At 39.3% G+C, this 21,993-nt stretch overlaps 2 protein-coding genes across 2 annotated transcripts in view; both read left to right on the top strand.

The window, feature by feature from the left end:
• LOC104414071 (malate dehydrogenase, glyoxysomal-like) overlaps nucleotides 1-21,993 on the top strand; it is an 88,199-nt gene that overhangs the window by 59,246 nt on the left and 6,960 nt on the right. The window contains exons 3-5 of the mRNA XM_039299852.1: nucleotides 18,722-18,958; nucleotides 19,496-19,585; nucleotides 19,698-19,765. Of these exons, the coding sequence (XP_039155786.1) occupies nucleotides 18,722-18,958; nucleotides 19,496-19,585; nucleotides 19,698-19,765 (395 nt within the window). The remainder of the gene's footprint in view (nucleotides 1-18,721; nucleotides 18,959-19,495; nucleotides 19,586-19,697; nucleotides 19,766-21,993) is intronic.
• On the top strand, nucleotides 12,161-15,855 carry LOC104414072 (toll/interleukin-1 receptor-like protein). Its single transcript, XM_039299201.1, has 3 exons — nucleotides 12,161-12,410; nucleotides 12,589-13,157; nucleotides 15,700-15,855. The coding sequence occupies exons 2-3, from the start codon at nucleotides 12,646-12,648 to the stop codon at nucleotides 15,746-15,748; spliced, it is 561 nt and encodes a 186-aa protein (XP_039155135.1). The 5' UTR covers nucleotides 12,161-12,410; nucleotides 12,589-12,645; the 3' UTR covers nucleotides 15,749-15,855.

The raw sequence follows: 21,993 nt of genomic DNA on the forward strand, positions 1-21,993 counted from the left end.
AAAATATGAAATATTTTCTGATTTTTTATTCTTCGGAAAAAAAATATTTTTTTACTATTTTTTAAATACTTTTTGAAAATAAATCATTTTTTGATTTTTGATTTTTTTAAATAAATTATTTTTATTAATTTATTATTTTTATTTATTAAAACATTATTTTAAATAATAAAAACCGACCCTAGTCGATCCACGGGTTGTGTCGGAGAGCCCGGCCCAAAACGCGGACGGGCCTGACTTTTTTTTTTTCAAAACGACGCCACAGTCGGGTGTTTGGGGACGCCGGCCCGACCCGATGACCCGGTGAAACCCGCCGAGATCCGACCAGAATTCCAACGAAACCCTACTCGACCCGGCTCGGCTTGCAACCCGTCTTCCAGCCACCCCCGAATCGTGCAAAACCCTACCCGGTTCGGCCCGAGTTCGACCTAACGACCCGGGACCGCGACCTTGAAAATCGAGAACCTTAGGGTTTCTAATTCGTAGCGCCGAGGGGGGAAAAACCGAGGCATTACGGTGGCAACGGCGGCAGCGACAGCGATGGCCACGACAAAGACAACGGCGACAGCAACTAGTTCAACAGAATACGACGAATGCGATGAATGGCGACAGCCCTTTTACCTTTCCTCAAACAAAGACGATGAACGGTGACGGCAGGGATCGATTGGCGACGGCGATGACAGCGGCGAACAACAACGACGACGGCGTCAGGACGGAGGCATGGTGTCAGCGTCGCGAAGGGGCTCGGTCACCCCGGATCTGAGGCGTAGATCTCGGCCGAACCTTCCTCGGCCTTGATTTTCTCTCACTTCAGCCGGATCCGAGCCTCCATCGGCTAGATCGACCCTCTTGAACTCGCTCGCCGCCGGCCTCCCGAAATCTCTCGGTGGAGGGTGGGCTAAGCTCACAACTTGAGTTCTCCCCTGCGCTCGCCCTTTGATCTTTCTCGATGTCTCTTAATGAAAGATCTCTGAGCTCGCCACACCCTCTAACGGTGCTTGCAGCCACCTATTTATACACAAAGGAAATCCGGTCAACGGAGGGCCTTAGCCGCCGACTTCCAGCTTGCCCACCGGTTCCGCTTGGCTGAACCGGTGTCCCATCGAGCTTTCTAGCGAAGCCTACTCAGCATTAATGGTGCCTGAGATCTTATCCTCTCCGACCGATGTCGGCCTACTCTCCTCGGCCGTAAGCTGTCCTTCGCACGTCGGCCTCCCTCGCGCACATGAGTTGCAATGGTGAATGAGAGGGAAGGAAGAAGAGGAATAGAGAAAGGGGCCGGGCCGGGGGTGAAGAAGGAGGAGAGTGGGCCTAAGGGCTGCGCGAAACGAAAAAAATTTGGGCCTTGGTTCTTTGCTTTTGTTTTCTTTTTGTTTTATTTTTGTTTTTGCTTGTTTTGCTTTGTTTTATATATATATATATATATATATATATATATATTATCCAAAAACTTAATTAATAAAATAAAACCTAAATAAAATTAAAGTGTCAATAGCTGCCCCTCTTTGAAGGTGAGCTCGCGGAGGTTGCATTCAAAGATAAATTGATGCCTAAATTTTATTCAGTATGCGAAGCGATTATATTTAATTTGGGACTTATTATTCTATGGGGAAAAAGAGCAATATATATTCTCCCGGATCTGTTACAAGAAAATATAGTTATATTATACATAGTATTTGGATGAAATAGAGTAATTAGTGGATTAGGTTGTATCGGACGCATATCCCTTTATTTAATAACAAAAATATAAAAATTAAAAAAGAAATAAAAAAATAGCATGTTGATTATATCAAAAATGAGATGCAACCAAAATTTTAGTTTATCATGGGTAGGGACACTATTGCTGACATAATAACCTCTATAGGAAATGCTGACATGAATAGAAAAGGGACGATTCAAATAGCATCCACTAACATCACGGAAAACATTGTTAAAATACTTTTAAGAGAAGGTTTTATAAAAAACGTGAGGAAGCATTAGGAAAACAACAAATATTTTTTGGTTTTAACCCTACGACATAGAAGGAATAGGAAAGGACCCTACTTTACATATATTAAGACGGATAAGAAGATACTTGTAGTTACTTATCGGGAGTGAGTAAGATAGGGTGTAAATCTCGAGTTTGGTAAGTATTAAGGCGTCATCTTACCTGGTGATATGAGGAGGTTACTTTTCCAAGACTTGAACCATTCTTCGGTTGCCTATTAAAATAATCAATAATTTGTCTAGAACCCGAACTTTTCTTCGGTCGCCTTGACGGGAAATTGCCTTTCTAAGACCCAAACCATTCTTCGGTCACCTGTTAGAGAAATAAGTGATTTGCCTTGGACTCGAACCTTTCTTCAGTCGTCGTAACGGTAAAATGCTTTTCCAGGGCCCGAACCATTCTTTGGTCGCCTATCAGAGCAGTAAGTGGTTTGTCTCGGACCTAAACCTTTCTTCGGTCCCCGTGACAGAGATACGCCGACCTTTCTCAGGGCATCTATTTGTGGGTGCCTGATCTGTATCGAGGACACCAGTTGGTACCCGACCTTTCTTGGGAGATGCCCCAACCTTTCTCAGGGCATCATATTTGTTGGGGTGTTTGACTTTTGTCAAAGACACCAATAGAAACCCGACCTTTCTCGGGAAATACGCCAACCTTTCTCGGGGCATCATATTTGTTGGGGTGTCTGACTTTTGTCAAAGACACGAGTAGGAACCCGACCTTTTTCAGGAGGATGCACCGACCTTTCTTAGGGCATCAATTTGTGGGGTGTCTGGCTTCTATCGAAGACACCAGTTAGAACTCGACCTTTCTCGAGAGGATGCGCCAACCTTTCTCAAGGCATCGATTTTGGAAGACACCTGGACATTCACATGCATATCAAAGAGTACCTGGATATTCACAAATACTAACCTAAAGGATATTTGGGCCTTTGCAAGCGTCAAAAGGGTACTTGGATGATCACAAATACAAACTTTTAGAGGATATCTAGACGTTCACAGGTATCGAAGGGGTACCTGTATAATCACAAGTACTAGGTGCTAGAAAATACCTGATTACTTGCAGGTATCGAAAGAGTACTTGGATGGCCACAAGTACAAACTCTTGGAGGGTGCCTGGATGTTCTCAGGCGTTGAAGGAGTATCTAATTGCTTGCAGGTATTGAAGAGGTACTTGAATTATCACAAGTACAAACTCTTGGAGGATACCTGGACGTTCACAAGTATTGAAATGGTACCTGGATGATTACAAGTATTGAATGGGTACTTTGAATTATCACAAGTATGAACTCTTAGAGGATACTTGGTCGTTTTTTTTTTTTTTTTTTAAGTCTCCTAGTAGATGGAATGTCGAGGACGTACCTGGGATATTCGTAAAGGTTTCTTACCTTCTAGTAATGGGAATATCAAGGATATATCTGGGGTATGCATGAAGGTCTCTCATCTCCTGGTAAAGGGAATATCGAGGATGTACCTAAGATATTTGTGAAGGTCTCTCACCTCCTGGTAATGGGAATATCGAGGGCGTACCTAAGGTATTCGTGAAGGTCTCCCATCTTCTAGTAATTAGGAATATCGAGGGCGTATCTGAGATATTCGTGAAAGTCTCTCACCTCCTAGTAATGAGAATATCGAGGACGTACCTTGGATATTTGTGAAGGTCTCTCACCTCCTGGTAATTGAAAATATCGCGAACGTACCTTCTAGTAATGGAAAAATTGAGGGCGTGCCCTGCATATTCGTGAAGGTCTCTCACCTCCTGGCAACATAAACTTGAATGTGGTATGAGGCTTACCTAGCTAGCCACAGGCACTCAAAAGGGTTGGGACGCCTGGGTAGCCGTAGGTGTACAAAGTAGTGGAATACTTGGATGAACACAAATATTTAATGATATGATCAGGGACCACTCAACTGGTCCAAGTGTAAGAAAGTATACCTAAGTAATCGCGGGTGTATGATGTGGTGGAATACTTGAGTGGCTGCTAGCATTCAATGACACAATACTGAGGACAACTCAGACCGGTCGAGTGTCACGGAAATGGAGTATCCAAACAAGGGTTGGTACTCAAAGACAAATGGATACTTGGATAGTTGCAAATATCAATATTCGGGAATAGCTTGAACATGGTGAGTGTCAATAAGAGAGAGTACTCGATGAGTGGTGGGTTCTCAAAGATTTATCAAATATAAAGCTCTGGGAGTGAGGTTGGGGATGTGCTTTCCTGATGATATCTCTAATCTTTAGGAGCATGCTTGATGTTTGCACAATATGCACACATACACACAATGATTATATGTGCTGTAAATTCATAAATTCAAATGTGATTTATGCATGACAATCTTGTCAGTTTTGTATCATTCGAATGCCACTGGGGAAGATTTTGAAAGACAACATTTATTCGGAATATAGATGTCTTGAGCATGCCAGATGAGGGACTTTCAGTCTGAAAGGACTTTCCGCTCACTCTCATGGTAAAGGCTATCCTGACCATTGATGCATGATTTATAAGGACCACACTATCTCACTGTCATCATGTCAACAGGGATCCGACTATTCTCGCAAACGGTACGACTTTACCAGTGTGAGAGGTTTTTGTTGAAATTGTGATGAAGACTTGGTCAACGGCTCATCAAAGGGGACCATCAAGGTCGAAGCCGATGGACGAAATGTTGCACAATCATCTCCGGGTTTATTAGTCAAGAATCCTGCGAAAAGAGATAGAATAATCTTGCTCGTACTTCTTCGAGCAATGCTTTTAAACATATGAAATCCTACATTAATTGAAATGCCCTAGTTTGAATAGACTTTTATAATGGGACGCAAGATAGGCTTGGCTCATGTGTAAAAGGGTGAGAGTTGGTGATTGCCTTAGCATTTGTCACTGGTCTTTCTTCTCACTGTCAAATGGAGGCTCTATCAATTGAACCACAACAACAACTTCTCTTGGGAATATTTTTGATTGGGGGGCATTGGCCTTGCTTTAACCGGGCACACTGCTTTTTTCATGCCCCTATTTTTTATTCCAATTTTTCATTTATAAGCATTGACCTTGCTTTTACTAGGTACACTACTTTTTATGCCCGTGTTTTTTCATTCTTGTCGTTAGAGGAACTGGCCTAGGCAAGCTTAGGCACGACATTGTTGGTAGACTCTTGAGTTTTCGTCTTCAACTAGCGTTCCGAGTTATGCTGCTTAAATGGTAGTAACTTCTATTTTGCCTCCATGTGAGGGTGAAATTACAGACTCAATTGGGTTGTACAATGAATACAAGTGCATAGAGAAAGAATTGTTCTTCGTCATTCTAGGGTACTTAAATTAACGCGAGTGTTCATATGTAATAAAGACACTCGAAAATTGATGCAAGTGCGAGCAGGAAAATTTCTATCCCTCTTCTCACCTTGTTATGACGCTTCGCCTCTGATCTACCCCAGTGTTGGGTGGTTCTTGATAGGGGTATGAGAGAAGCTTCACCAATGTATGGGGCTCAATGGGGTGAGCAATGGAATGCCTCTCACTATTTTGGTTATCGTACCATTCGCGAGATAACTCTTTACCCTGTAGTCATAGAATCTTATGCACTCATCTCACAAGTGTATAGATGGGGGACTGTGTGTGGGATATGGCTTGCTTGTCATCATTTTGACGCTCCTCATCCAGCATACTTAATTAATCTTGTATTCTTCACTTAGCAGTCTATTCTAATAATCCTTAATAGAATCAAAGATTTAGACAAACAAAATCGTCATGCAAAAATCCATTTAGAAAAGGCATGCCGTATTTTAAACATGAGAGAGTTTGTATTCTCAAGACAAATGAATGGTTCAAACAAAGACCCTATTGATAGCTTTAGGGGTTAATAAAACAGTGCTTCCAAATATGTTAAATCTTGAATATCAAAAAGATTATTCACAAATGGGTGTCGATGGATTGTCCCTATTGAATAGGGAGATGTCACATGAATAATCAGCTAGGGGTTGATATTTGATCGTACGTCTTTGTTTTTGGCCCGGGGTTGGATCACTTGGTTTGCCCTATTTAACCATTTGATTTGGCTCTCGAATCCCAATGCTTCTTGTCAATATGAGTTTAGAGAGTGAATGTTAGAAATGATGCCAAGTTACCTTTCCCCTAGAGTTTGTTTGTGATGGCTCTTAGGGGAGTTGTTGACGGCCTCTTTTACATTTCAATGCTTCCTTCAACTGGCCTTTCCTACTTGCAGCCACGTATGCATGATTGCTGGCCGTTGATTGATTTTCAACACTTTCTTTCTGTGGAATTTTTCCTTCTACCTTTGATTAGGCAAAGTCATATACCTCAAGCTTCTATGGAATTTGAGATGGACAATCAAAACTTCCAGTTTTCTAATAGCAATTACTTCTTGCAAGAGCATGTGTCCGGGAACAAGAAGTGAGGCTTCCCATTCTAAGATTGTTGAATGGGACGAAGGTTCCTTCTAACAGGACTCGGTTCTGAATGACGCGTCCTTTACACCGAGCTGGGCAAAATTGACATGTTACGCGTCTGCCTGGGTAATGTCAATTTGCTCAAGTTATGCCATCGAGTTTGCTATTTGATTTTCGACACTTCCTTAAATGCTGGTGATTATCATTCTTCTTTGTTGGATCATCCAAACCGATTTTTATCGTGGTGTAAATACATCACTCATATATAAAGGTGCATAGGCATTTTCTTCTGATAGAGAAGTGCTTGGCAATGCCAGATAATGAACATCTTTCAAGGGTAGTACTTTTTTACAGCATCGGAATTAACTGGTTTAGAGAATTCTCGCCCATCCATCTCAGTTAGGATCAAGGCTCCTTCGGGGAGTATCTTCTTTATTACATAAGGACCCTTGTAATTTGGGACGAACTTGCCTCCAAGCTCTGGAAAGTTTGGTAGCGTCTTTCTCAAGACTAGCTCGTTTACCTTGAAGTGCTTGGGTCGTACCTTTTGATTAAATGATTGAGCTATCCTCTACTGGTAACACTGACCATGACAGAGGGCTTTTAGTCGTTTTTCGTCGATCATATTCAGTTGCTCAAGCCTTTGTTGTGTCCATTCTTCCTTGGACAATCCTACCTGGGATAAAATTCGCAGGGAAGGGATTTCTACTTCTACAGGCAAAATCGCCTCCATGCTGTAAACCAGGGAAAAAGGCGTTGCCCCAGTGGAAGTTCGAATCAAAGTTCAATATGCTGTTAGTGCGACGGGTAACGTTTGGAGAAAGTGTTAAATTTAAGTCTGCTCTCTAATGAGGTGAACTTTACAAATGATTCTCATGGGAAAAATAATTCAGCAGCTTCAATTCCAGGGGACGAGGCACATAGCTAGAGCCATTAGATCAATTAACAATTGGCAAGCTGTTTGCAATGTCAGAAGTTGGGTTGGAAGCAGAAGATTACATTGCTTTAAAGCGAGATATTAAAAGTGTGTGCATCTTGTAGTTAAATAGAGATGTGAAGCTTATTTGTAATAAACTTACTTTATTTTGTCTCAAATAAAGTTCGGGCCAGATTTGGGACAACACCTAAAGTACATGCTTTTCTTTTAGACAAAATAAAGTTCATGCCAGATTTGGGAAAACACCTAAAGTTCGTGCTTCTTTTTTTTTTTTTAGACAAAATAAAGTTCAAGCCATATTTGAGACAACATTTAAAGTTCTTGCTTCTTTTTATGGAATTGGCCCTTAGGAAGCTTGTGAATAGCAAAGTTCTTCTCAATGGGTGAGACCAATGTAATATGGTAATCAAACTAGAATTTTTATCTGGGTAACAAGTACTTATAAGTAAAATTTTCTTATCATACTAGATTCTCATTTTAGGTTCTTATAAGTGAAACACCAAATGTTTAGAACATTTCATCGAATATCCAGTCATGTCCTAATTTTTGAACTTATGCATTCAAGTCCTAAATGGTTTCCATTGAGTGCAGTTTAATCTTATTAGCAAACTCATGGTCAAATTTCATAACATGGATGCCAAAATATGACTTGGCATTTTGTAATTTTTTTTAGCCGACATGCTATGATATGGCGCTAATGTGGCCCCACATCAGGAAAATTCAAAAAATTAAAAAAATAAATAAAAATTGAAGAAAAGCTAAAAATAAAAATAAAAATCCAAGGACTAGGTAAAATTGAAAGTCATAGAGAGCGAAACCGTCGCTAAGGGCAGTTTGAGGGATTGGAGACGATAGAATTGCCCCCACTTCGTCGCTTTCTTTATTCTCAATGAGCAAAGCCAGCACTTCTTTTTCTCTGTCCTTCATCCTCCTATTCAATTTAGTTGGAACAAACCTGTAAAATATTGAATCAAATAGCTTGATTTTTTTGGATGTTATGTCGATTCAATAGGCTTATGAAAAATGAAATATTTTACCTCGAATCTTGGATGTGGACCGACTGAAGGGAGTAATTACAAGCTGAGCTTGTTCCTCTCGAAGATGTAGTTTTAAACTATTTTCTCTCTGCCTCTCTCTTGATAATTTAAAAATATTTATACAGATATAGTCGGTATTTTATTCCCTTTCAAAGAGGTCAGCTTGTACCGGAAAATGGACACAGCTAAACTTGAACCAAATCATATGCATGCATGGAGATATAAAAAATAATAATAAGTTTTATGTTATTTGGTATTGAGTGTATGATTTTTTTGAGAGCATCAACCAATTATATGAATCGTTTTTTTCTCCTCTTTGTTGTCAATTGTTGATCTTGGCATCCCCTTTGCGCTTCTGCTTCACTTCTTCTCCTTATTGTCTCGAATTATTTGGTATTAGAGCCGAAAATACCAATTATACTGCATTGAAATTTTCCATCAAATTGGTTTATGTTCTAGCCCTCTCTTTACATGGATGATGAGTGTGTCTGACCTTGGCATTTTTATTTCCTTTATCGTCAGGCAGCTATATTAAACTATAAGCTGTAAATTTCGTTCATATTTTGTGATTCGTGGGCTTAGCTTATACTGGAAAGTAAAGAGAGCTAAACATGAAACAAATTATATACATGCACGGAGATAAATAGAAAAAGAAGTTTTGTGTTGTTTTTTAATTGAATATTTGATTCTTTGAGCATCTAACCAATTCAATGACTCATGATACAGTCCCAATACCTTAAATTACTTTTGGGGCACCTCTCAACGATTATGTTTGTGTTTTCAGGATGCCTTTGCATGGTAAAAAGTTGAAAAAATGGGACAACCCCCAGAAAATTTTATGTACCTGAGCGCAAGGATACTTTAATGTTTTTCCCCCTTTTAGGAGAGGCACAGGTACCTTCCCACCCAGTTTGTGTAAAAGTTGTTTGGCATTTTTAAGAAAGCTTGATGTCTCGCTTCAGCTTTTAACTTTTGCTTTGCTTCCATAAAATAAGCACATGAAGTCCGAATGTTATTGGCGTAAAATGACGCACAAAAGCTTTGCGGCATTTCCACATTGCAAATATAATTAAGAACATGAAAATATAAAAGTGGGGTAGTTTCCATATAGTAGTCAATATTACATTTGTTAAGGGAGGTCTAAAATTTTTGTAGTACAAAGCTCTACAAGTTTACAGACTTTTACCGGTGTGATGGGTATGTCATTCGACTTGATTTGAAAAACTCTAAGGTTACGCTCCATCCTCGAGGGTTTCCTTGTTTTTCCTTCTCAGGTTCACATTCGAACTACTCTGCGTTCTAATGGTTGCTGCTTCAAGCTACTCTATGGGTGGAAATTACTAAGTAGATAGAATTAGTATATTATGCATGAAGAAAAGCCCGTTAAAAAATTATTTAAGAACTAGTACAAAGCGACCGTTCTTTCAATGGGATTTCCTTTTTTTTTTTTTTTTGGTGCTTGGTTGATTAAGAATCAGCTTCTTTTTCTTTATTCACTAATAATACAAAAAAATTTAAGAGAGTATATCATGTTTGTGGTGGTAGTGAAATGTTACGGAGAAGAATACTAGAAAGAGTCGTAAATTGAGAGGGGGGGGGGGATTTTCCTTTTATACTTGCGAAAGAACGTATGCGTACACTTATTAAAAGATAAAATACTATGCGTGGATTGAGGGACTGACCAATCTTTGACGCGCACGAAGAGTTTAGTGGGGGTTCATAAAGTCTCTGTAATCACCGTCTTGTTAAAGAAGACTTAATTAATCTCCAAGCAACTAAAAATCCTCAAAAAGTTTCGACCCCATTACAAAAGCGTCTTGTCCTCTTCATTTCTCCTTCCTCTCTCACTTTTTATGAATGCTTCGCCCACTTCCTCACAATTGAGTCCACATTTTGAGGAGATTCTCTCTCTTTTTTCTTTCCGTTTGAAAGATCTTGAGGATGGATGATTGAAACATCTGCAATGAATTTTGCTGAACGTTACAACTAATTAAATGAGATTTTGCATCTATTTCTAGTCATTCTTTTGTTACAGTATTTTGGCAGGGAGGAGTCCCTATTACTTGGATCAGATTATAAGTCATACAGATTCCATTTGGATGACATTTTTTTCTTGTAATTGAATCTTTCATTTGTTGTGTTTTTTCCTCTCAATTTCTAGGGCAGGCGGCCGCTCAGCAGTTTGAGCGCGATTTCATTTTCCCTGCGTTTACATGGAACTTTCAAAAGGAGCTGCGTGGAAGCTTCATGTGTTCATCATTTGGACATGGCTTAATCTTTTTGGCTTTTTGACTTGAGTCGCCTATTTTTACTTTCATAGCCATTGAAATTGGAATTTTTTTTTTTTTAACAATTGCATTTTAAGTCTTTTAGGGAAGATTAATTTTCTTCTTGTGAGAGTCAGAAGTCTCAGATGCAATCTAGTGTTTTCGTGAAAATTGTTATTTTTCTTTAACTGTAGTCTTACATTTTAATTATGTGTGTAAGAATTGTGCCACGTCTTCAGTGTGGATCCAATTTGTGCCATCTCTTGAATGGATCCAATTTCATAATGAATCTTTCTAAAGGGGCCTCATTGTTTAGGAAGTTTGTCCTTGTGTTTGATTGCGTTACTATGAGCATCACATTTGATGTTGATTTTGTGCTAGATTTGCATTTAACAAAAGCATGAATCTTTTTAAAAGATTAGGGGTTCTATTCGTTTCACGAAAAATATGACATTTTTTTTTTTTTTCTAAGAAGCCATTTTCCAAAAAATAATAATATTTTCCTATGTTATTGAATCCTAAAAATAAATTAGAAAATATTTTTTCCATTTGTTATAGAAAATTTCATTTAAGTTTCCTCTGTGCACTCCTTTTAATATTTTTTTAAATTGAATTTTTAATTATTTTTCCTTTTTCTTTTCCTCTTTCTTTTTCAGTTGGTTGCTGGCCATAGCAACTGTTGACAGCCAAAGGCCACCTCCTGCACTTGTTGATCTAGCAAGTGGCAAGCTCAAGCTTTCATATGTCTAGTGGTTGGCCCTTGCCAAAGAAGAAAGAAAAAAAAGGAAATATAGAAAAAAAAAAGAAAAAGAAATAATTTGAACATTTTAGAAAAGAAAAAGAGAAAAGAAAGAAAGAAAGAAAGAAGAGAGGGCTAGCTAGCTACACGTGTGAGATAAGAGAGATTGAGTAAGAATTTTTTTTTCTATTTTTTGAAAAGTGGAAAAGCTTTTTTCCCATTCTATAAGACTTTTTTTGTTGATTGAAAATATTTTCCTCACTAATTCATTTTCTATTAAATGAATATTGAAAAATTCGGAAAATATCTTCTTGGAAGTTATATTTTGCGAAATAAATGGGTCTAGAATTCAATTGTAATAACAATTTTTAAAAGAAAATGACTAATTACCAGATCCATTTTTATTCTTTTGCTTTGGTTTTTCCGTGATATCACCAACACCAGCTGGATGCACAAGCAACGGTGCATGTTTTTAATCTTTCTTGCACAGCTAAACGTGGACGATCATGTCTCAACTCAAGATTGAGAATATTCGATTGGAGATGCCTCTCCGAAGATTCGCCATAATCACCAGCGGCAATTTCTCACATCAAGTTCTCCTTACGTGGAGCGTTCAGACTAAAAGATAACCAAGTTTACATATCTCGTTCGGTAAAAAAAGATTAATTGAATGATGGGATCACCTGTAAAATCTTCCAATTACGCCCATGTAGAGGACAACTCGCATCCGTAACAATATGCTAAAAAGAGCACGCCTCACCGGCCTTGGGTGAAACCGGTTTGGGACAGATTTGAAAACCAGTTCGCAATTAAAACCGGTTCAATAGATTCAGGCAAAACCCTAAAAATGTCCTAAATTTACAACACCTTCTATTTTCTGTTTTGCGCTCCCAGATCTGGCCTCTCTCTCGTCTCTCCAGCGGCGCCCTTCGTTTTCTTCTCTCTCTGGTCTCGCCTGCGTCGCCGTCTCGTCTAGTCTCTCTCTCTCGATCTCGCGGACTGTGGCCTGACCTTTGTCGGCCTGCCGTCAATCAGCCCACTAGGTACTCTCTCTTTATGTCAGTTTCGTTTTCGATTACTTCATGGAATGTTTTGATTCCGGCGTGCTCTAATTTTGATTTCTTCAGCAGTTCGCCATCACCGATTGATGGCTGTGAGTCGTGACTAACCGCACCCACCCCCGTTCTTTTTTTTTTTTGTTGATGTCTTGCCTCAAGCAAGGTCATTGACAATTTTCGTTCAGCTTGATTCTGTCTCAAGTCCAGTCAGCTACGTGCGATGGCGCCCTCCACTGACACATCAGGAATGGAATTCGAGGTGTTCTTGAGTTTTAGGGGTCCTGACACTCGGGTTGACTTTACTAGTTTCCTCTATCATGACATGGTCGAGAAAGGAATCCGCGTCTTTAAAGATGACAAAGAGCTCAACGTCGGTGAGAAGATTGAGAAGATTTTCAAAGCTCTCAACGACTCTCAAATCTACATCCCCATCTTGTCTAAGGACTTTGCTTCCAGTGCGTGGTGTCTCCGTGAGGTTGTTCGAATGGTAGATTGTGCTAAAAATTCAAATGGGAAGAAGGAGATCTTTCCCATTTTCTTAGACGTGAAGCCGGAGGATGTCAAGAGCAGTACCGGATTGTACAGTAATGCCCTATCTTTGCTTAAGGAGGAGAAGGCGAAGTATGGCGATGAGGAGGAGACCTTGAAGTATGACCCCGATGAGGTGAAGAGCTGGAGAGACGCTCTTCGTGAGGTTGCATCTATAACTGGTTGGAAGCGGGAAGGAAAAGAGTAAGTTTCCACAACTTTTCCTGGGTTATTAATTTTAATATAAATTATCAAGGAATTATTTATTGAAGATAAACTCTAATCGATGCATTATACATCTAAAGATATCGATCATCTCTGTGCTTTTACCTTATGTTCAATCTTCGTCCTCTGAGAAATTAATTTCTCTGTAAGTTGATAAAAGTTGGGGTAAATGTTATGTCATTGTCAAGTTGCTGCTGAATGATAAGTTAGCATCCTGTTTGGTTGTCAAAAACCTTAAAACAAATTTAAATAGCAAAATAAATATTTTTGAACAATTTAGGAAAAAAAGGTAAAGTAGAAACAACAAAAAGGCAAGTATTAATGCTTATTAAGTGTAGATCAAGCAGACTGATTTTGTACTATAAGCGTAGGAACTAATTATATATCTAATCAATTTCAAAATATTTCCTGTACATTGAAAATAACTAAAACTTATTTTTCTCCTGGGGTATCCTTCATTCAAACGACAAAGATATACATTCATTCTTTTCTCTTGTTTTTTCTCCTGCGGTAGCCTTCCGAATCATTTCCTTTTCCTCTTTCTCAATGCATCCAATCTAAGTGTTGGTTTTAAACCCAATTAATGAGAGTCTGGGCAGTATCCGAACTGAGTGATAGTGTCTAACCCCCAATCAATGGAGTCAGGGCAGTAGCCATGGTAGCTAATTCGATCACTTTATAATCTAGATAATTTTCACTATAACTTGAGATTGTTAGATTTAAATCGATTCAGATTTGTTATTTGAAAAACTGCCACAGTTTGTAAAGTGGTCTTAACATGTTTAGCTTATCTTATTCCAACAGCATATGCTTAAAGTTAGGAATAGTATTTTGTCGTCATTTTCTCTGTCTGAATTCGTCCACCATCGCTGTCTGGCAGGGGTGGGGAACTCATAAAATTGATTGTTCAAGAGGTTCTACTTAAGCTGAAGGCGAAGAACAGATATCTTCCCGACGATCTAGTTGAAATGGATGATGAAAAGGATATAGAGGAATTGTTGAAGGTGGACTCTGTTGACCATGTACGTTTTGTTATAATTTATGGGACGGGTGGTATTGGTAAAACCACTCTTGCTAGCATTATCTTCAACCGATTCCGGTCTAAATTTGATTACTGTAGTTTCCTTAATGATGTTAATGATGTCCAAGGCTTGCCGCAAGATCAACGTCTTCTACACATGCAAAAGAAACTGTTATCCGATACATTGGGCTCAACCTCTGCTGACGGATTCCATGACACCAACGAGGGGATTCATCGAATAATTAAAGGACTTCACAACAAAAAGGTGTTGGTTGTTGTCGATAATGTAAACAAGAAGGAGCAACTCGATAAACTTGCAGGGAGCTACAACTGGTTTGGTTTTGGAAGCAGGATCATAGTCACACTTAGGGATAGAAGGTCCATATTAAATTGGACAAGACTAGAAAATGACAAGCAAACGCAACCTAGTCGTTACATAGAGTACCCAGTAAAGGAGATGCCTATGGAGCAAGCTATTAAGCTTTTCAGCAAGCATGCCTTTAGAAGAGATGCTCCTCCGGAAGATTGGTGCAATTTCTCATTTGAAGTCGTTTCACACATTGGAAGGCTACCTTTGACTTTGGGAGTCGTGGGTTCTCTTTTTGCCAACACGGTCAAATCGAAGTGGGACGAGACATTGAAGGACTTAAAGCAAGTCCCATGTAAGGAAGTCCGAGAAACACTGATGATAAGTGTCAACAAATTGGACGCTCGGGAAAAACAAATATTCCTAGACATAGCATGTTTTTGCATTGGGAAGAATGAGAAATATGCGTATTACATGTGGGATGATTGCAAATTTTATCCACACAGTGCAATTAATGACCTTCGCCTCATGTCGTTGATAAAAATCAATGAGCACAATGATGCATTCTGGATAGAGGATGAATTTATCAATGAGCACAATAATACATTTTGGATGCATGATGAAGTTCGAGATCTAGGAAGGTACATTGCCAATAAAGAGAATCTCGAAGATGCTGGAAATTGTCATTGTCTGGAGATTGACGAGAGTAATTTAGACATATTGAGGAGGGACGAGGTAAAGTTATCAAGAGTAAAATATATAATCAATCCAACAAAATCTTTCCTCATGTGTTTTAAAAACGAGTATCGGTTGATGGCCTGCGCTATTTTGTAATTTATAGAGAAATAGAAAGCTAACTCTATATAAACAACAAAAGTATATGTTTGCACGCCATACCCATGTGAAATGAGAAGAAAGCTAATGCGTCGTTTGCTCAGTTGAAATTCTTCCTTTTTTGTCTAGTGAGAATGAAAATGAGCTCTGTTTCATTGAAAGTGTTTAGTCTGTGAAGATACAGAGCAATCAACACCGAATGGACCTTTTAAACATGCTTGGTTTGTCTTATTTTCAAGCTGAGAAGCACAAAAGTAATTAGTTTGGGCTCGAAGTAACACTGATATTATTGACTACTTACATTGGTTTTTTGCTTCCTGTGCTGCCCACTCATCTTCATTCTCTGCTGCTGCTGGCAGGAAAAAGGAGATGTACGAGCAGTCACTTTGGCGATCCCTCATTACTTAACACCTGAAGACGTAGCCTATTTGCCAAAGCTGAGGTTCCTTAAAGGGGACAACATAAATTTTGTAGGTGACTTCAAAAATCGTCTTCATAATTTGAGATGGCTTTCTTGGCAACTTTGGTCACGTGATTTTTTAGCAACGAATCTTCACCTAGTGAATTTGGTCGTGCTTGACCTCTCATGGAGCCACGTCACCCACAAGTGGGGTGGTTGGAGGCATATTGAGGTACTAACCCACCTCACTTATGTTGGCTTCAAATTCTATTAATTGACCTTCATGAGCTAGTTGTATGCTATTGTATTCACGTACTTTCTTTGGCATGGAATTGTCCTTTTTTCCCATTGCAGATTGCAAAAAAGTTAAAAGTACTAAATTTGTCGTGCTGCCTTTCATTAACCAAGATGCCCAACATTTCTGAGTTTGGCAAGTTGGAGAAATTGATTCTTAAGGGTTGTCTGGATTTGCATACGATTGATAGCTCAATCGGTAAGGTAAAACTGCTAAATACTTTGGATATCCAGGGATGCAAATCCCTCAAAGGGTTGCCCGAAGAAATCGGTTCTCTAGAATGCTTGTCAGAGATTATCATTCCCTACATCACGGATTTGATCCAGTTTCAGCTTCTAGAGACACTAGGCAATTTAAAATCTTTAATGAAGTTAACAGTTCGATGTGATATTGACCAACTTCCTCACTCTATTGGAAGGTTGAATCTCACGCATTTGGATTTGTGTGGATGCAATAATCTACAGAAGCTTCCAAATTCTATTGGAGAACTAGAATCATTGGTCGAGTTGGATTTAAATTCTTGCAGTGATCTACACGAGCTTCCGAACTCCATTGGAGAGTTAAAGAAACTCAAGTATTTGATTTTATCTAAATGCAAGAATCTATGTGAGCTTCCGAACTCTATTGGGAAGCTAGAATCATTGGTGAAGTTGGATTTATATTTTTCAGGGATCTCCGTTCTTCCTGATTCCATCGGAAGGTTAAAGAAGCTCGAGCATTTGCTTTTATTTGAATGCAATAATCTAAATAAGCTTCCGGACTCTATTGGGGAGCTAGAATCATTGGTCAAGTTGGAATTAAATTTTTCAAGGATCTCTGTTCTTCCCGATTCCATTGGAAGGTTAAAGAACCTCAAGCATTTGTTTTTATCTGAATGCAAGAATCTATATGAGCTTCCGGACTTTATTTGGGAGCTAGATTCATCGATTGAGTTGGATTTAAAATTCTCCTCAGGCTACATTATTCATGATCCCATTAGACAGTTAATGAATTGCACACATTTGTCTTTATCTAAATGTGGAAATCTATTTGAACTTGCACACTTTGGGGAACAAAATTCATTAGTCAAGTTGGATTTTGAACTCTTGGAGATCTCCACTCTCCTAAAGCCCATTGGAATGTTTACGAGTTTCACGCATTTGTCTCTTTCTGGATGCAAGAATCTATATGAGCTTCCGGACTCTATTGGGCAAATGAAAAGACTAAAAGTCTTAAACGTGGCATACACTAAGATATGCACAATACCTAAAGCTCTTGGAGGGGTGGAGACACTAGAAGAGCTCGATGCCTCGTTTTGTCTGCATCTCAAGGATGATCTCAAGGATGAATGGGAAGCGTTGAGCCTGACTTGTCTGAGAATCTTGAACTTATATAAGAGCCCGATCTCTATAATTCCGAGAAACATCAATGATTTCTCTAGTCTCCAAATGCTTAAAATTGCAAGCCACCGGCTTTCCCCATTGCCCGAGCTTCCCTCAAGTTTGAAATGCCTGGTGGTTGAAGCTACTGAATTTCCTGTGCTTCCCGAGCTTTCGAGCCTAGTTCATTTACATCGTCTCGAAGTGCGTAAAGAACAATGTATGACATTTTGGATGCAAAACGAGGTTACCTCGCCTTGGAAGGACGTGCACTCCATCAATCGGCTTCCACTTAGCTTATCTACCTTGAAACTTCACACTATCCCACAATTGCCAGATTTCTCCGACTTCCAAAGCTTGTTGGTTCTCTCAATAACTGGATGTCTAACACCACGCATGCCCGATCTATTGCGCTTGAAAAGGCTACAAGAGTTGCGACTTAGTGACTTTCCCGAACTAGTGGAGATTCCAGGTTTGGGGGAACTAGAATCACTTATGTTTCTGCACATTTCCATGTGTAATGTGATTGAACTATTGCCTAACCTGTCGAAGCTGAAAAATTTGCGGAATTTTGAGCTAAAACATTGTGCAAAATTGAGAGCTGTCGAAGGCTTGAAAGAATTGAATTCGTTGACAAAAGCGGAGATCAAATATTGCATGTCCTTGGAAAAGTTGCCCGATGTGCCAGAACTCACCGAGTTAAAGACTGATAGTATGGCGCCAGAAGCTGAAGGACGCACCATTCGTTCTACCGTGCTGGGGAAGCGATTGCAACTTTGGGGTTTGGAGGACGAATGTGCTTTGAAGGAGAATGCATCATCCCAAAAGTGCAGGAACTTCTGATTAAAGCACATCATGTCCGGGGTTTGAGCCAGTGCAGTACTAATGTGAGGTAGCTTTGAACTCCTTCCAGATTTTCTTTGCACCATAGATATAGGTTTGAATATTGGCATCGAAATTCTCAGGTGCGTCTTGATTACATCAGAGGAAGACAGAAGTTTTCATTTCGGCTTTTGTTTGCTTACATGTAGAACTGGTTCGGAAAACTGGGTTAGAAAGAGTTGGCCGTGAGTTTTCAGAGTTTTGAGGCCCTGCACGTTTAACAAAGACGAATTAGCGACCCTGCACGTGGAATAAAAGCCAAATTGGCAACACACATTCACCACCGACATGTCACACTTGAGCATTGTGTTATATTTCGTGATGATGTTAAGACGATGTTTTCTTTGTCAAGTCGAATTCTTATAATGTTTTATTTCCTATCGATATCATCATTGCATTATGGATCATTTCAATACGTCAGACGAATTTGTTGCTTCTATAATCAGGTCCATGGATTACTGGGACAGCAACAACTGGAGGAAGGCCTTGTAGGAATGGGCCTTGTCATCATCCCTAGCGGTGTGCCCAGGAAACCGAGAATGACAAGAGATGACCCGATTAGCAACACTTTTAACTCCACAGTTCCCATTGCAGCCGAAGATTTCAAGAAAGCTGGCACTTATGACCCAAAGAGACCGTTGGGCGTGACCATGCTCGATGTAGCTAGAGCAAATACCTTTGTGGTAGGTATCACTCCTGCTGATTCTATCGAGAAGCATTGAGTATCTTTATGTTCAGATTATCAATCAGGTTGTCACTTTGTATGAGGCTACAAAGTAAGAAGCGTATGTTACCTTGTTTAGCATGCTATTTTGTTTCAAACGTTATATCTTGCGAATCCGCAATTAAGACCTTACTCCAAGGGCATCTTGTGAAAAGACCACTAAGTTGAATTTTATTAAATAGGTTGACGCCCATCTGTGGGATCATGGGCATGGCTTAGAAGCAAGTTAATAAAATCAGCCTATTTGCAAGTCTAGCAGTAGAGTCCATAAGCCCGTGTATTTGATTGTTTTGGGTAAAATAATCATGTAACTGCTGTTATGTAATAGTGAATGTTATTTGTTCTCTCCTCATGATGATGAGGGTGTCTATGGTCATAGATACTTGGTACTAACACCCAGCAAAATTGGGAAAGACACCAGTTTCGAGAGAATTCTATAAAGAGAACAACTTTTTTATTTCCCAGGTTGACTTCTGATCTATTGTACTCCTTGCAGGCAGAAGTACAGGGTCTTGATCCTAGAGAAGTCGACGTTCCAATTGTTGAAGGTCATGCAGAAGTGACGATTTTACCTCTTTTATCTCAGGTTTGTGATGTATTCTTTCTAATGAGAACATATGTTTGACAGGGATGCCGTTAGAAATTGCATTTTTTTTTGTAGAATGCTAATTGTCAGGTGGCATTTTCAAAATCTGTAGTTTAAACCACTCACTCGTCAAGAAATTGATTACCTGACATCACGCATCCAAAATGGCGGACAGAAGTTGTGGAGGTAAATGAATTTTAATCTTTTACGGATTTAGACGTCAATTTAGGCAGTGTTGCTGTCATATCACATTCCAATAGTCTCTTCAGTTTTGTGTTTTCAGATCATAAAATATTGCCGTAGCTGTTCTAGTGATGTTCATTTTGTCGAGGGCTTGTGACAAGCTTCGGCGTACTGAGGTGGCCTAAAGAGTACATCGTTATAAGCAAGTATTTTTTTATTCCCAGACACATTACTGCATGCTTAATCATGTTAGAGTCTCTAAATTCTTTTGATTCACAAGCTATTTCGAAGATCTACTCTATTGAGAACTTTCTTTAAGAGAAGGATGATATTTTCATGAGAATCACATCTTAGGTCCATGTGGACATATATCTTTTGCAAGTCAACTTTATGGCATGAAGCCTTTGCCTGTGCACTGTAGTGAACATAAGAAAGCTTCTTTTATCACTCCTCGTAGAGGTCAAGTGCCGCCTCGGAAACCTATCCACTACCACTATCCAAGAAAAAAGTGTTACTAAAGATCTTATTGAGGATTGACGGGACACCTCACGTGTAAAAGTATGTAAGAAATGATTACTTTGTATGATGTGTTGGGAATAACGGATCCCCGAAAACTGGATTCGACACTAAATCGAACCCCTAAATCAATGCGGAAGACGAAGCTCAGGAATAACACGTATCACCGATCATAAAGCACACCACGGATTCGAGCGTACCTTGTTAGCCACAGATTAGACATCGACGCCGATAAGAAGAAGAGATTTGGCCATGTTCGATCCGATGATGCCTTGAAGGGAAGAAGAAACGTGCCTTTTTGCCTTACTGTTTCTTCTTTTTCTTTTTGAGAGAGAATGCGCGGGAGAGGAGAAGACATACGTCAATTCTGCCAAGAGGTGTCTTCTCTCTCTCTCTCTCTCTCTCTCTCTCTCTCTCTCTCTCTCTCCTCCCTTTTATATCTTCCCCCATCCACGGGCCCTATTCCGTGGTCGTCTGGCCCCAGGGCATGGGCGGACGGGCCTTAAGCCCATCACCAATTAAAACCATCATCTCCCACTCGCACATGGTGGGCAGAACATAATTCTCTTTACCTCTCTTCAACATTCATGGGGTGAATAATCAGGTGTGACCAGATACTTTGAGAGCTCGTTCTTTATACATCGTTAGGAATATATAGCAGCTCATAATGGGCGTCACACTCCGAGTAGATTTAGTATGCGGTACCCTAGATCGATCGATTACATTTATATCTCTCTTAATCTCTTTTAAACAATGATATATATATATATATATATATATATTGTATTCACAATTATGATTATCCCAAAGACAGTCATAATTGGTTAACCGGTGAATACAAAACTACAATGTGATTCTCCAAAATCGATTTTCCTCTTTCCTTCAAACTCTCAATTTCAGTTCAGCTTGCTTTTCTAGAAATGTCCCATTAGATCGAATCAACTCATGACCATTGGCAACATCCTAAGATAGCAAACACTAAATAGAAATCTTAGGAATAAGTAAGAGTCATGAGGGGACTAAAAATTGAGGAACTCTTTTCCTCAAGAGCCTCACACGACATAAAAGTTGAGATCAAACTCTTGCCTCTCTTATTGGTCGTCTCATGCATACGTAGTATGAAACACGTATTACGGTATTAACTCCTTTCCCATGGAGCGTATGTCTATACCTTTCAATACCGTACAGATGATAGTTCAGACATACCCAATGTCTAAATTGAGTTCACTTATCTACTCATTTACAAAATTCATCAGAACTCACATCTGGCATCTTAGACAGATAAAGTAAAATATGTGGGGTATTTTACTTTCAGACATAGTAAGTATTATGTTCTCATCTTAACACTCAGTTAAGGCGACATACGTATTTTAAGCTTGAGCTCTCGATTATCACCTAGATAATAAGCTTAAAAACAGTCTCATCTCTATTTATCACACAGTAAATAAAGGCGATTACCCGTGTGAGTGGGCTAATCTTTTATCTGTCCGACATACTTTCTCAACTTAAAGTAATACAATTAGTATTAAGATGCATAAAGATCAAACAAAGATACATGGGCATTAATGATGAAAAACACAAATTCATCAAATGTGAACACTTCAGGGAAATTACAATCAAAGTACATCGACTCTACGCAATCCTAGAGATTTTACATGGCCACAAAACACATCTCTAGATTTTGGCTTTGTCATAGGATTTGCTACCAT

This window comes from Eucalyptus grandis, chromosome 8 (assembly GCF_016545825.1).
Source record: "Eucalyptus grandis isolate ANBG69807.140 chromosome 8, ASM1654582v1, whole genome shotgun sequence".
Lineage (NCBI taxonomy): Eukaryota > Viridiplantae > Streptophyta > Magnoliopsida > Myrtales > Myrtaceae > Eucalyptus > Eucalyptus grandis.